The following is a 16,067-nucleotide window of genomic DNA, read 5'->3' as shown; positions in this document are numbered from 1 at the left end:
ACATAGCAAAAGTCCATTTCACTCTTCCCCCACTCCCTGCCCAGCACAAACCAACCACCAAGCAGGGCAGGGACCTGGGGAGGACGAGAGGTGCCTGGGTTGCAAAATTTAAGGTGGTGCTCCCTTTCAGGCAGACAATGCTGACAGGGTGCACTTGCTCAATTTTGCCCCTTGGGTGCTTGCTAGCCTCGTCTAGTCCCCAGCCCGGCTACAAGGATGGTCATAGGAACATCCTGAGTGACACGGAAGAATCAGAGCCATGGGCTCAGTATCCTACTTTCTCAGGCAGATGCTGGAAAACCTGTGGGCTCCGAAAGTAGTGGTACATTCAGCACAGAGCCATGTCCAGCAGGCATCATGTGGAAAGATGCCTGCACAGATAGCCCGAAATAATGTGAGTGATACCTCACAGCTTCCTCCAAAAGTTTACGCAGGACTCCTGTGAAAATTGATAAGAGGAAATCTCAGAGCGGAGTTGGGAGGCTGGCAGGGGAACTCTCACGCCCCTCCCACTTGCAACCCGAAAGGAGAGACATATCCTGCAGGTGGATAACTTGAGTATACCAGCAGGAGCAAGAAAGGCTGTCCTCCCCCCTAGCAACCGCCCAGCCAATGAGAGACAGGCACAACCCAGCCAATGAAAAGCCGCTACACTACCAACTCCCGGTTTCCTCCAGTGTACTTTTGGTTTATAACAGGCTTCCCAGGGTCCCCCTTTCCTGTGGAAAGGAGCCTTCCCCTCCTTTGTTGGGGCACTTGCCTATCGTTTGCCATAGCTTGCTCTTCCTGGGTTGCAATTCTCTGCCATTCCCGCCCCCCCCCTCCCCAAAACTCACTTTGCAAGCGAGGTAACTGGCTATTTTATTTTTTAAAGTTAACGTTACTCGGTGATTGGAAGTGGGATCCAGAAAAGACCCTCAACGACTTCTGAGGCTGGCGAGCAAACAGGTGCGGGTACCCACGAAACCGACTGGGCTCACTGCTTTCTCTCCCACCCTGGTGTTTGAGGGTTAATTTTCCTTCTCCTCGATTTCTAGCCACACGCTCTCCAGGCCTTCTTGGGGATGTGTTTTAAAGCCTTGGGTTTTCTTTTCTAGGATAACTCATTTGGCCTTCAGTCTGACTGCTTTTTGGGGCCAGACCATTCCTGTCAGAACTGCTGGCCTTCGGTCAGACTTCGGTTTGGAACTGGACTGTTCCTGTAGGAACTAACCAGGCAATTTCTGTTGCACTCCCCTGTTTAGGAACTTTTGTCTTTGCTGTAGAGAAGAACCTGTAAGAAATGGGATTCCAGCCATCAAAATGTTTTGATGTTGCTGCCCCTGCGACTGGGACCTCTGGCCAGTTTTTCTTAATTTTTTAATGTTTGTTTATTTGAGCGGGAGTTGGGGAGGGAGGGGCAGTGAGAGAGGGAGGCACAGAATCGGAGTCAAGCTCCAGCCCTCAGAGCTGTAGAGCCGGTCGCGGGCTTGAACCCAGGAATGATGAGATCATGAACTGGGCCCAAGTCAGACGCTTAACCAACTGAGCCACCCAGGCTCCCCTGGCCGGTTTTGTGTTTAAAAACTATAGCCCGGGGCGCCTGGGTGGCGCAGTCGGTTAAGCGTCCGACTTCAGCCAGGTCACGATCTCGCGGTCCGTGAGTTCGAGCCCCGCGTCAGGCTCTGGGCTGATGGCTCGGAGCCTGGAGCCTGTTTCCGATTCTGTGTCTCCCCTCTCTCTCTGCCCCTCCCCTGTTCATGCTCTGTCTCTCTCTGTCCCCAAAAATAAATAACGTTGAAAAAAAAAAAAAAAACTATAGCCTCATCAGTGTGCGTATTTTATAACCAAGTGGACTGATTAGCCAATTAGAACTTCAATGGCCATTAAGGGGAATTTTGATCTCCCCAAACTTGTTTTACTCCAGATTAAATTAGAAAGCTGTGACTCCAAACAAACCCAAAACCTGAACGGGATCCCCATTTTAATATTTGTTTATTTATTTGTGACAGAGTGCGAGTGCAGGAGGGACAGCGAGAGGAGGGCAGAAGCTCTGAAGCAGGCTCTGCACTGACAAGCTGACAGCAGCCAGCCCCATGTGGGGCTTGAACTCACAAGCTGTGAGATCATGACCTGAGCCGAAGTCGCCGCTCAACAGACTGAGCCACCCAGGTGCCCCTGGGCTGCTATTTTAAAAGGGTACCTTGAGGCTTCCGCATGGGTTGAGGATTCTAAGCTTGCCTCTGCAAAGTACTATTTCTAAATTAACTGAGGCAAACAGTTCAAAAGAGTCAAAATGGTTTCTGAGGCCTTTTTTCTCCTCTCCCATCTTCTTTGTCGCAAACAGGGGCAGCCACCTGGGTTCAGGACCCCGCTCCCTGTGCCATTTTTCTGTCTTTGCCAAACTTCCCATTTCCTCCCTTTCTCTCCCCACTTGCTCCTCTCCTGGACCTAGGAAACCTACCTCTTTAAAATTCAGTCTGCTAAGGATCTAAACAAAACTCAAGTTTCTTATGTTACCTGGAGTAAGGCTGAATTGTGAACCATATTTTGTGAGTTTCCTATAATAACAGACAACTCCCATAGGTTTGCTGAAGAATTTAGCCTAGTTATTCAGACTTACCAATCTGTTTTCTCAGATTTATATCAATTAGCCTGCATGCTTGCTGGTGAGGACTAGGCCAAACATTGGATGAAACTGTCAGAAGGGATCATTCTGAAGGGAATTTAGAGAGGCAAACCCTAACTTTTTTTTTGTAAGTAATCTCAACTCCCAATGTGGGGCTCAAATTCACGACCTCAAGATCAAGAGTCACATGCCAGCCAGGCACCCCCAAACCCCTAACTTTTGACAAGATGCTGCAGCGTGGGCTGGAAAGCTCCCCCAAGCAATTGCAGTAGCTTTTCCCCTGCCTGCTGATTGGAACAAAATTCAGGCTTGCACACAAAAGCCTGATGAGTTTGTTCATGACTGTTATAGTCAATCCAAACTGTTTTTTTAAAGAATATTCTGGTCTTTAGGGCACCTGGTGGCTCAGTTGGTTAAGCGTCCGACTTCGGCTCAGGTCATGATCGTGCGGTCCGTGAGTTCGAGCCCCGCGTCAGGCTCTGTGCTGACAGCTCAAAGCCTGGAGCCTGCTTCAGACTCTGTGTCTCCCTGTCTCTCTGCCCCTCTCCCACTCGTGGCTCTCTGTCTCTGTCTCTCTCTCTCTCAAAAATAATAAGTGTGTGTGTGTGTGTGTGTGTGTGTGTGTGTGTGCAAGCCTGAATATATACACATATAGCATTTAACTCGATGTTTATGAACAGGTTGAACGGGGATCTTTCCCTTTAGCTGAAGGGACCCCAGGATGTTTCTCTTTAGCTAAAACAACCCTCCAGATTTAGTTAATTTGGCAAACCTGCTCACTTGCGTCCTAGATGAGTCACCTAACAGAAAGACCCGCTCAAATTCTCAATTTTCAACTCCAGCAAGTAAAGTCTCCTAAACAAAATTCAAATCCTGGAGTTTCTGCTGTTACTGCAAAGAGCCAGGGCATTGGAACGAGCGGACTGTTACAAACTGAAGTGTTCCAGGCGCCTGCGGCCCTCTAGTCCGTCTTTCCAGTGTCCTCCTAATTCCCAATCGTGGGGTTCTGAGGAACTACAGGTGCTCTTCCTAATCCTCACTCTTCATCTGCTCAGAGAAGCTACTCTCTAGGTTGGGCATAAATCTCTCTCTGTCGATACTGACACCAGAGTTATGCTCTCTGTGCTAAACCCCATTGCTGTAAAGCAGCCCCTGCCTGGAGTACCAGAACAGTTACGGTGGGGGCCTGCAATGAACCTTGAGAGGCCCCTGTCTCTGAACCTACTCCCCTTTGGCCTACGTCCTTTGAGAGATCCACACTTTTTCTCCTTAGTTCCTCTGACCCTACTCGTTTATTGAGCTGAGATTTCTTGGAAAAGTAGCATGCCTGAATTCCTTTCTCCCAAAGGGGCAAATAATTCTAGATTTTGACAGTAGTAATCAAAATAGCCAACCAGGGAAATTAAAGGACACTTGGACATCTTCTATTCATTTTTGTTGGATCAACTACCCTCCTCTTTATGGCCAAAATCCTCGCCTGATATTGGCAGATTCCGAATCTATCCCTCACAATGTCTTCCCATAATTAATCAATGCACTGTCGTAAAAAAGCCCTTCAAGGCATCAAGCCCATAATAGAAGATTGCAAGTGTTAGGACCTCATTATCTCCTGCACTGGTCCCTGCGTTACCTCTACCGTACCTATGAGAAAGCTCAATGACTGACGATGGAGGTTGTCCAGGACCTCTGAGCAATAAATAACATTATCATCCCTCGGCACCCTGTTATTCCCAACCCCCATCCATTATGAACATCCATTTGCATTGAATTTTCACTGTAATTGACCTATGCAGTGCCTTTTTTAGTATTCCAGTTGATCAGGAGAGCCAATATCTTTTTGCTTTCACTTGGGAGGAAGGGAAATCTATCTGGATACTAATGCCCCAGGGTTTCACAGAGAGTCCTTCTCACTTCCATAAACATTAAAAACTGATGTGGATGGTATATGGTTTTCTGCAGGCTCTACCAGTTCCAGTATGCAGATGATTTGCTCCCCTGCCCGCTTCTCAAACCTTTTCACAGGAAGAGGTTAAAAATTCTGGCTTTAAAGGGACACAAAGTTTCCAAAGAGAATTAGTTTGCTCAAACTCAGCTTTAATACTTGGGGCATCTGATCCCAAAACAAAGACTAATTTGGAGCCCGATGAGACCCTTCATGGCTGCTTAATGCTGACAGGTTACCTTTTGAATCCCATGACAATTTACAGGAAACTCCTTAAACATATGCAGATTTTTCATGGTTTACTGGTGGTTTTATTTAAAGAATAAAAATGGAAAAATGTCATGCTGGGTATGCTACTGCAGTGCCTTTTGAAGTCATTGAAACAGCACCTTTACATTTACAGTTCAGCCCAAGAGACTGGATTATATACACACCACTACTTGAACTTGTACTTTAGCCAAAGGTAAAACCACAGACATTTATACCAATAGTTGGTATGCCTTTGGGGCAGCTCATGACTTTGGAATGTTATGGAAACAATGAGGTGTCCTTCCCTCCAATGGGAATAAATTTAAAATGGCTCCTATGTCTAAAATATGTTAGGTGCCATGCTTTTGTCTACTGCTCTGGCCACTGAAGTTCCTGGGCATTCAGACTTAACTCCCAAGAGGCCACAGTAATCCACCTCACTGATATTTCTGCCAAGAATGTTGCTCTCAAGGAAACCAACAGCCAGATCTCTGTCATGGTTCAAAGGGATGCTCTCTCAAATGATAATTTGGAAAAATTGACAAGAGATACCCAACAATTGGGTTAGTCACATGTACTAAGTCACATGCACTAAGAGACTCAGTTGGCAAACTTTGTAGAGACCCTCCAAATACCTTGGCCTAAAACATTACCGTTGGTCTTCTAAATCTCACATCTATCCTTTGGGAACTCCTAGACTCTCAGCCTTTGAGATAATTACAGGATGTCCAATACACTTGGTCCCTGCCTCCTTTGGCCCATAGTTGATAAAAGGGAATAGACTTCAAGAGTGTAAAGGCTAATTGCTTCCATTAAAAATAACCATGCTTTGTCAGAGTAATCTACTGGGAGGCCATGACCTTAAGTATCCCATCTGGTAACCTGGAGATTTCATCTATTGAAAAAGACCCTTCCAGAAAGACTCTTCTGCCTCACTGGAAAGCCTGTTATCAGGCTTTAGACTGACTCTTAGATTCATGTGACTTAACTAAAGAAAACAGCAAATCCTGGCTGGACCTGCCCAGCATCTGGTGACCCGAAAGTAAAGAATTCCTGGCATTGAAGCAGATGACCTCTCCTGAGACACTTTCTGAAGATGTCTGGGCCAGACCTGTACACCTTTTTCTCACTGTTGCTTTTCCTCTTTCGTAGAAAGACAATGCTCCCGTCTACATTTCCCAAGCCCTTGTGAGAGGAAGGAACCTCTTTTGTTTGTGGCCTTTTGGAAATAGCCTCATCATGATCCCAGGACAAATTAACTTTCCGTTTGCTTTTTCTGAAGGGTTAGAAGTTTCCAAATTCAGGGGCGCCTGGGTGGCTCAGTCGGTTAAGCGTCCAGCTCTTGACTTCGGCTGAGGTCATGATCTCACAGTTCGTGGGTTTGAGCCCTACATCGGGCTCTGCACTGATGGCTCAGAGCCTGCTTGGGATTCTCTGTCTCCCTCTCTCTCTGCCTCTACCCCGCTTTCACGTTCTCTCTCTCCCTCCAAATAAATAAACTTAAAAATTTAAAAAAAAAACACAAAAAACAAGAAGTTTCCAAAATCACAAAAGTCTTCTTTAATCTGAACTGTTCACTGGCTTTGGATTCTTCTCCAGACTGATGTTCTCTGAATTTACAAACTTTCAGGCTGTATTACCAATAACACACTTCAGTGCAAACCCTTCTTTTGAGCTAACAATACGGCATTAAAATGTCTTTGAAGTTGTGCTTTCTTGGAAAAAGTTTATCAGCTATCATTTCATGTTTATACCTAGCTGTATCTTCCCAAATGTACTCACTTAATCCTTTCAGTACGCTCTTGCGGGATTCACTATTTTGCTTTCATGGTCGCTTTCAGTAGAGATTCCCAGACGGCACACATGACTTCAGGTTTGCTTTCATAGGAAAACCTTTCTCCCCTAAGTCAGAGTAAGTGCCAATAAATGTTTCAGTTGGCTACTTGCAGACCTAGAGGCCTAGTTTAGAACCATCATACAATTTGGAATTGCTGTTACTTCTGTCTCGTATAATTATTTTAACATTTGTATTTTGTTGCCTGTCGAACTTCTTAAAAATGTATCCGATAAGGTGATGCTGGCTCAAGGCCTTGAGATTTCCAACAGTTATGACCTTAGGAAGATTTTAGGTGGGATAACCTGAGAGTTTCTCCCTCCTAACCTTCCTTGTTAACTCAGATGTGGCCTTAAGTGCTTTCCAGCTGCTACGCACTTTCGCTCTTGGTGTAGGACAGGCCACCCAGGAGAGGTCCCTCCTGGGACTGCGGGACAAAACCACTACATATGGAAAACCTGACTCTTAATCAGCAATGCTTTATTTATTTTTTAAAAAGGTTTTATTGTTTTGAGAGAGCACAAGCAGGGGAGGGGCAGAGAGAGAGGGAGGGAGGATCCAAAGTGGGCTCTGCGCTGACAGCAGCTAGCCCCACGTGGGGCTTGAACTCATGAACCACGAGATCATGACCTGAGCCGAAATCGGACGCTCAACTGATTGAGCCGCCAGGTGCCTGACAATCAGCAATCCTTTTAAAGAAAGAGCTTGATCAAAAGGGGGGAAATGTGACAGTTAATAAAGGAAATCTCATTCAGAATGGAGTCAGGAGGCCAGCAGGGGAAGCTTCCATGCCCTACCACTCATGGTGGGTAGCAAACCCAACAGGAAGACACAGACCTTGCATATGGATACTGCTTTACCATCCCAGCGGGAGGAAGAAAGTCTTTACTCCTTCCTTGGCAACATCCCAGCCAATGCTATCTGTCACAACTCAGCCAATGAGAAGCCATTATATACCTCAAACTCCCAGTTTACTCCAATGGACTTTTTGTTTATAACAGCTTTTCCAACTCCCCCCTTTCCTCTGTAAAAGAGCATCCCCCTCCTTTGTTTGGCAGACTTGCCTATGGTTCTGCTTGCTTTTCCTGGATTATATTCTTTGCTGGTCCCAAATGAAACTACTTTGCTGGTAATATAACTGGCGGTATTATCTTTTTAAGTTTTAAAAAACGTTTTTATTTTTGAGAGAGGGAGAGAGAGAGTGTGTGTGTGAGCAGGGGAGGGACAGAGAGAGAGAGAGAGAGGATCCGAGGTGAGCTCTGCACTGACAGCAGAGAGCCCCGCAGGGCTCAGACTCACGAACTACGAGAGCATGACCCGAGTTGAAGTCGGTCACCCAACCAACTGAGCCACCCAGGCGCCCCTTAGCAGTATTAGTTTTTAAGGTTAACACCCCTCCGGAGGGTGAGGGAATGAGGAGAGGATGGGAGGATCAGTAGAGGCCTTGGGGATACAAAAGGAGGCTATTAAGGCAAGGACAGAAGACAGGAGGCAATGGGGTGAGGGAGTGGTCTGTGATCAGTGGCAGATGCGATCATCTTGCCATCAGTAGATTCAGTGAGGACACAGCCCTTCCACAGGGCTTGCAAGGTAGGCAACCCAAGGACCTGTGTGCATGGGTGACACCCAGTGTTCACCGCCTTGTGTGAACTTCCCCGTTCACCAAGGTGCCTTGGGGAGGACAGTAACTCAGAGACCGAAAGGAGGATTTTGAGTTCCTATTAATTGGCCAATTTTACTTTGTGTCGTTTTTCCTTATAATCAGTGGGGTGCAGGCTCACAAACAAGAATAAATCAGTCATTCAAAGCAAACAAGCAAGACGACGTTTCTCTTCATAAGTTAGTGTGTTAAATCTTGGCTTTGTTGAAGTGTAACTGACCTAAAATAAGTGGCATAAATTTAAATTTGTAAGCTTTTTTTTTTTTTAAAAAATGTTGATTTGTTTTCAGAGAGAGCATGAGCAGGGAAGGGGCAGAGAGATGGGGGAACAGAGGATCTGAAGCAGGCTCCTCAGTGACAGTGGTGAGCCCGATGCGGGACTCAAACTCATGAACCATGAGATCATGACCTGAGCTGCAGTCAGATGCTCAACTGACTGAGCCACTCAGGCACCCCTCAATTTGCAAGTTTTAAGGGAAGTATACATCTGTGAAACAATCACCACCATCAAGACCATGAACATAGTCATCATTCCTGCCCCTTGGCTGTCCCTCCCTTCTACCACACCCCTCCCTCCTCCATTTTCAGGCAACTGCTGATACGCTTTCTGCCACCATGGATTAGTTTCCATTTTCTAGAATTCTGTGTAAATGGAATAGTACAGCATGTACTCTTTTTCTCCTGGCTCCTTATATTCAACATAATTATTTTGCTTTATCCATGTTGTTTCTTGTATCAGTGGTCCATTCCTTTTTTTAATTGCTGAATGGGATTCTATTGTATGGGTTCACCACGATTTGCTTATCCATTCATCTGCTGTTGGCCATTTGGGCTGTTTCCAGCTTTCGGTTATTACGAACAAAGCGGTGTGAGAGTCCCAGTTGGTACAACTGGAAGAAGGGGTACGCTTCTTCACCAACACTTGATATGGTGAGCCTTTTTTCATTTTATCCATTCTCATAGCTGTGTAGTGATATGTTACGGTGTTTTACATTTGCATTTCCCTAATGACTAATGATGTTGAGCATCTCCTCATGATCTTGCCATCTGGGTATCTTCTTTGGTGAAGTGTGTGCTCAAATCTTTTGACTGTGTTTTTTTTTTTTTTTTGGATTTTTTGTTTTAAGTTTTAAGTAGACTTACATTTTGACTCTTACATATAATAAAAAGAGAATCAGGACTTGTGAACAAATAGTGAACAATCATATGAAACAACTTAATATAGCACAGTGGTTAAGAATTCACTGGAGACAGACTAAATCTAATGAAATCTAAGTTCCAACATTTACTAGCTGTGTTGATCTTGGACAAGATCTGACCTTTTTTCCTCACCTATAAAATTGGGTAGGAATAGTTACCATCTCATAGCATCGCTCTGAGGATTAAGTGAGATATGTGGAGGAGAGTGTCCATGGCTTAAAAAACAAATTTAAAAAATGGCTCCTGTGTAATTGAATGAGTCAGTTACGCACTTGAATGTATTTTCCTTGGAATAGGACCGGAGAGAGATTGGAGAATGATGATGCAACCAGGCAAGTATCCCAGTCCAGGGTTTGATCTTTTGAATGGAGTAGTAAGGGTCAAAGTCATTTAAAGGAAGGGTGGTTAAAGTTCCAGCAGAGAAGTACAAGCAATGCTTTGGAACATCTGGAGAAGAGTGATAATAGAGGCTAAGTACAAGCAAAAATTACAAGGGATGATGATTATGACTCATGCCTAAGATTAGGTAATGGGGCAAATATGTCTGAAACTTTGCACAGGGCTATGGAAAGAGATCTCAACCTAGCTTTCACTAGCTTTGGGGTGCCTATGAAATAAAAAGATTAGACCACATAATCTCTAGGGTTTTATTTGGGTCTAGCAGCCTGTGGAATTTCCAGTCTAACATGAGACTGGGCGTGGGAAGAAGGGGGAGATTGTGATCCCTGAAAATTTTAGATGGTTGAAATAAAAAGAAATCTCAAAGTTATCAGAGTATAACTGGTTCCTTACAGAACCACTTGGGGCTGATGGAAGCAAGAGTGGCCAATGGGACACTTTCCCAGAATCTCTGCTCTCAGTGACTATTGTGTGTCGTATTGGCATTTTATAACGCCTGAGTCTCTCAGTTGGTAAAGCATCTGATTCTTGATTTTGGCTCAGGTCATGCTCTCAGGATTCATGAATTTGAGCTTCGTGTCCTTCTCTCTCCTCTCTCTGCCCCACCCCTGTGCTTTTGTGTGCATTCTCTCTCTCAAAATAAATAAACTTTAAAAGATAAAATGAGATTTGCAAGGAATAGGAGGGAAAAAAACACAAATAACAACGGATGGATGGTTAAGTGTCCAAAGTCAGGATGTTCAACCATTGGACTTAACTTCTCTGAAGATTATTGTGAAATAGTATATTTTATCACTTTTTAGGTATGGTTAAAAAAACAAACAAACCTTAAGTCAGTCTGTTACTGCTATGACATATTTCAAGGCTTTAGTCTCCCAATTAGTCAGGGATGAAACACATTTAAACCTTTGCCCAAGAAAAACAAAACTGACGTGTTCAAATAATGTCAAAATTCCTTCAAAAGACAATAGATTAACTTAGAGTTATTTGAACTATCTTGGCCTCTGACATCTGTACAAGTAGATAATTGAAAGTCTACTGTACATATTTAAAAAATGCAACTATTTCTGAAAGTTTGTTTTATATTGGTTACAATTTTAGGAGAGGAGAACTCATACCAGGTTTCATCCATTCATTCAAGACATTTATGGACACCCATCATGGCATGCACTCTAGGAGGTACTTGTATACATTTATATATGTTATACATTTTCTTATTTAGTCGCAACAATTGTGTACTTGGGAAAAAGTAACTATTTAGAGAAGTTAAAACTCGTCAACTCCTTACTGTTAGTTAAGAGGTGTAGCCCTCTGGGAATCTGTAATCTAGCGGGGTAGGCAGGTATCAAACTAAAAAAAGGTAAGTACCATCATAGACCTCTACTGGCCCCGTGTGGCTCCTTGAGGAAGCCCTGAGAAGGGCTTTAGAACTTTTGGCAGGTAAGTATTGGTCTGTGAGAAGGCGTGGAGGCAGAAGAGAAATTCAAAATAGAGGAGAAAAGTTCCACCGAGGCACAATGGCCGAGAATACCTGGTGTGGTCATGGAATGGCAAGTGTTGCTGTAATGGGGGGGGGGGGGGGGGGGGGCAGGGGGAAGGGACAGAATGTTCACACTGGACAGGCTTGGAGGCAAGATGACATATTGTTGCCAGGTGAGCTGGGGAGATCTCTGGGCCCTGAAGCTCCCTCCTGCCCATCCTGTCTCCCCTTAGTCTCATCACAAGAAAAGAATTCAAGGAGGACCAGACATCGGTTGAGCAGTGCAAATGAAGAGTGTACTAGGGAGAGTCCACTCTTGAGAGGTGAGACCAGGTGAGCTCAACGGACAGCTGTGCCTCGGGTTCGGGTTGCTACCTTTTATTGACAGGTGTTAAGTCGGGGCAGGAATATTTATTACTCGGGGAGAGGATTTGGGGGGGAGCAGGGTTTCCTGCCATTTCTCCCTTACTTGGCCAGAGTCTCCTGCCTTCTAGCTGTAGCAGTTAACGAGGAACCAGAGGGATTTTGACCAGGAGAATAGCTGGTACAGGGCTGTGTTTTAACAATACTTCCGGTAGTCTTCAACTAACGTATGGTAGTCTGGGTAGAAGGAGGGGGCAGGAAGGCTGCTGGAAGCTCTTCTGGTCAAGCTGGCAGAAGCTGAGGAGGACTTGCCAAAGGAAAGGGAGCATTTACTCCCCACCCCAAGGGTTCTCTTGTGAGGTCTCTTCTGTGTTTATTCCTTGGAAAACAAGGTACAGTTCCCTAACTGATGTGAAGAAGATTTTTGTTTGTTTACTTTGTTCTTTGGCAAGTAAAAAGGGAGCTTTTTTTGTGTCTTTTTATTCAGGTTCTGGGTCATGAGGAACGGAAGTAGAATACGAGTGGTCAGTACGGCATCTGGAAAGGATGGAATCCGTAGAATTTGATTGGATGGGGAGACTTCATGATGACTCCCAAATTTTAAACATCAGTGGCGAGGAAAATGGGGGTTTCCCTGTGGGAACTAAGACAGTGATTTGAGGAGAAGGACAGTATGCTTAAACGGGCTCAGTGGGAACTTGCAGTAGGCTCTTCGTGCAGAAATATCCAGAAGCTGTTGAAAAGCCAGAGCTGGTATTAATAAAAAAAAAAAAAAAAGTAGGGGCTGGAGATAATGCAGTTGGCTGTTGTCTGCGTGCAGATAAAGTGGCGAGTGGTGAATGTCTGTGCGGAGGGATAACACGGTGGCAATGGACAAGATGGCCCAGGGCAGAACTTTGAGAAAACAGAGCAGGAGAAGGAGGAGGGGACCCATCTAGGGAGAAAGAGAGGATAGGAGGTGAGAGAAGTAGAACATACTGAGGTGTTGAGGTAGTGGGAGGGGATGGGAAGTTGGTAAATGCAGGAGGCTGGTGGAGGAGGGGGAAGGAGGAGGATGTAGGCGCAGGGGCTGTGTTTGGTGATAAAGGGTCACTTCCTCTGGGCAGTCTCTTTGTCCCACTCCAGGCCATCCAGGACTGTCTTCCTCTTCCCCAGGCTTGGCCTGCGCCTCGGTGACAGGTTGGCCACCAGTGTTTGCTTGTGTGTCCGTTTGCCCTTTAGATCAAATGCTCTCAAAGAGCAAGGTCTGTGTAGAGTTGTCTACGCGGTGAGTATAGGACGAAGGCTCAGGAAATTAAGGCCACTCCCTGAGAGAGCAGTTTCAGGAGCGCATTGAGAAGGAAAGTCAAAGTGTAGGGTGTTCGGAAACAGGAAGATGGTAAGAAATGAAAGACACGTCTGATTTAGAAGACAGGGCAGGCAGGCAGTTATGAGCAAAGAGGAGAGAGAAAGCAAATCACCAAGAAAGAAACAGAATAAAATGTCTAATTCTAGAGTAGGAGAGAGTTGCCTATGTTTCTAAACTGGGGCGTGAGCCAGTGGAAGGGAGTGGATAAGGATGCAACAAGAGACCGTGGTCATGCCAGTAATGCCAGATGGAGTGATTTGGAGAGGGACCAGTAAATGCAGGGGAGGGATGAACCTCTGGCAGAGGGCAGGTGGGTGAAAAGTGCAGAGAAACCTAGCTGTCAGAGGTGGGCTATGAGGTGAGGGGTCATAATGAACTGTGAGGAAGGAACCTATGGCCTCATGAAAACATACTCCGGCCTTGAAGTTCGAATACCGCCCTTTATCGGCCACGTGGACTGTGACTTAACATTTTTTCCGAGCCTCAACCTTCCTGTAGGTAAAATGGGGGTACTAGCTTCCAGCTCCAAAAATCAGGTGTTGTCGTCCCACTTACTGGCAAGTGCTTTCTTGGCTTGTTGTTTGCTTGGGTTTAAATTTATTTGGGGAGGTTTCCCTTAGACGGTAGAGACACTGGACGGCGGTCTGGAGGTGATCAGCAAAGCAGGAGGCGGGCTTTCTGAGCATGGAGCGAGACAAAGATGCCATAAGCCGGAGGGCTCAGGAGATTTTCTGGGGGCTGGGCGCAGGATAGGAAGAAAGACTCAACGTGAATAAGAGGATTTGCAAACATCTGCGAAGACCCGGGGGAAGATTAGAGGGCAAGGATGCCCCTTCCTGGAGCCATCAGGCCCTTGGCTGAAAAGAAGGTGTTAGGGAGAGCGTGCCCACAGCTGACGGGCTCTCACAGGTGAGGGTAATAAGAGAGGCAGGCGCCCACCTGGGACCGGTGCAGCCTTTGGCATTTGGTGGGGGGAGGCCCCATTAATTTCCACGCAGCTGCAACGAAGGGTCCATCCAAAGATTAGCAAGGCCTGGCAGGCGCTGCGCGAACCCCGTGGGTGCGCTCGGGCCGCCGCCAGGCCTGCCCAAGCTCGCGCGCGTGCCGCGCCCCGGCCGGGCACTCGCGGGACAGCGCGCTCTAGCCACTGCGGGAACTTCAGGAACTTGACTTTCATCTTTGGCCCAAAGCAAGACCTTAGGGTTTGGGGGTTTTGGTTTTTTTTTTTTTTTTTTTTTTTTTTTTTTTGTAAATTGCTGAGTGTGGCGAGGCCCCGCCTTTCCGGGCCGGGCTTTGGCCGCCGGGCCGCCCCTCCCGGGCGGGCGCTCCTTCCCTGACGGCGCTGGAGGGCCTGGCGGCGGCGGCCCGTGACACCCATGGCGCTGCCCGCCTGGCTGCAGCCCAGGTAGGGCGCTCGGCCGCGGCGGGAGGCGAGGAGCGCGGGGGAAGGGGCGCCAGGGGCGGGGTTCCATCCCCCCGCGTCCCCCGGCAGCGCGGCGCTGCACAGCCCAGCGCCCCGCACGCCCTGGAGCTCTGGACGGGCATTAGCTGGCTGGGTGCTTTCTTCCCTCCCCCCTCCGCCCACCCGGAGTCCTTTCCTTACTTTCTCAGACCCAGCGTTGCGAGGAGGTTTTTAGGTCTACCTGCTGCAGAAACACCTATGGCACGTGTAGATTCCAGGGCCCAGTTCCGGAGAAACTGGTTCAGTGGTACTGGGGGTAGAGCCTGGGGAATGTGAGTGTTTACCCAACACTCCAGGTGATTCTTTTGCAGCTTTAAGAAGGATCCTTCTTCCCCACCCCTCCTCATCTGTTGGATGCCTGTCGGCAAGCTACACTGTATCTGCTTCCCAGCCTATTTGCTCTCTTTCTCAGAGATTTCACACCTCCAACGAGGAGAGATCCTTGTCTACACAGGCAGGGCCACTCCCACCACCCTTCTGAACCCCCGGGCACACTTCAAACAATGCTCTGCCTAACTACCTCAAACTGTATCTGTCAATCATCCCTTAGTCATCTCCCCAGCAACCCATTTTTAAACTCAGCTTGACTTCCCTTTTCTGGCCGGAGCCACTAAACTGCTTTCTATGTGTGTCTGGCGAAGGGAACGATCTGCCCTTGCAGATACAATAGGCACTAGCAGGGTGCTGACCCCCATCACGTAATACATTCAAAAGTCGGGTATGGCCAACTACTGAATGATCCGCCCTTTGGAAATGCCACCATCACCACTCCCCCTCTCGTAACCCTAAACCAGTCATCTCAGGTTTTGCACTGAGCAGGCCCAGCTACAGCAACACGTGGGGCACATCAAGCCCTCACCATCCTTTTTTTTTTTCCTCCTCTCCCCCAAATATTCAGAGCCATCTTTGCAACACTTCCTTTTATTCCTTTGTGAGAGCAAGGTTAGAACTTCCTCAAAGCTAAAGTGAATTTTGAAACAGAACCATATTTGGCTTTAAGCAAACCAAAGACACTCCTTTTAGCAGATAATGCATGCTATGGGGCATTTCACAATCTGCTGTGCATTACAGAGGCAACTAAATTAAAGACTGCTCTGGAATAGTTTTCTCTTGCTCAGGTGGGCCAATAGACTAGTTAAGAAATGTGTGTATAATGCTGAAAGGATGATGAAGGAAGTGTTTAATGGTATTTTCCTGTATCTATAGGTATAGAAAGAACACCTATCTTTTCATCTACTAATCCAGTTCTGTGGCCACTCATGGATATTTACCAATATGACAGTCCGATTTTCATTTGGAGAAGGTAAAACTCCAAAACAGTTTTGGATTTTTAACTTTGAATCCTTGTTTTCACCCAGTCCTGCTTATATTAATATTTTAACTTCTGTGAACTTCACCTAATATCCTTCACTGCTCTGAAATTTAGTAACCACATTTTTCAGTAACCTTGCTTCCTATTGCAGAAACCAAGCCTTTTTGGAGAAGGGGGCAGGTAAGATGAGGGAAAGGGATTTGGCTTCCC

At 46.5% G+C, this 16,067-nt stretch overlaps 1 protein-coding gene across 1 annotated transcript in view; it reads left to right on the top strand.

Annotated features, from left to right (window-relative positions):
- Nucleotides 1-14,382: 14,382 nt before the first annotated feature.
- The window catches only part of HACD4 (3-hydroxyacyl-CoA dehydratase 4), a 38,190-nt gene continuing 36,505 nt past the window's right edge, over nt 14,383-16,067 (top strand). Inside the window, 2 exon segments of the mRNA XM_030294288.1 lie at nt 14,383-14,488; nt 15,752-15,848. Of these exon segments, the coding sequence (XP_030150148.1) occupies nt 15,821-15,848 (28 nt within the window). The 5' untranslated portion in view covers nt 14,383-14,488; nt 15,752-15,820.

This window comes from Lynx canadensis, chromosome D4, assembly GCF_007474595.2.
Source record: "Lynx canadensis isolate LIC74 chromosome D4, mLynCan4.pri.v2, whole genome shotgun sequence".
NCBI classification, from domain to species: Eukaryota; Metazoa; Chordata; class Mammalia; order Carnivora; family Felidae; genus Lynx; species Lynx canadensis.
Note: the sequence above shows the minus strand (reverse complement) of the source record. Positions and strands in the feature narration are given on the sequence as shown.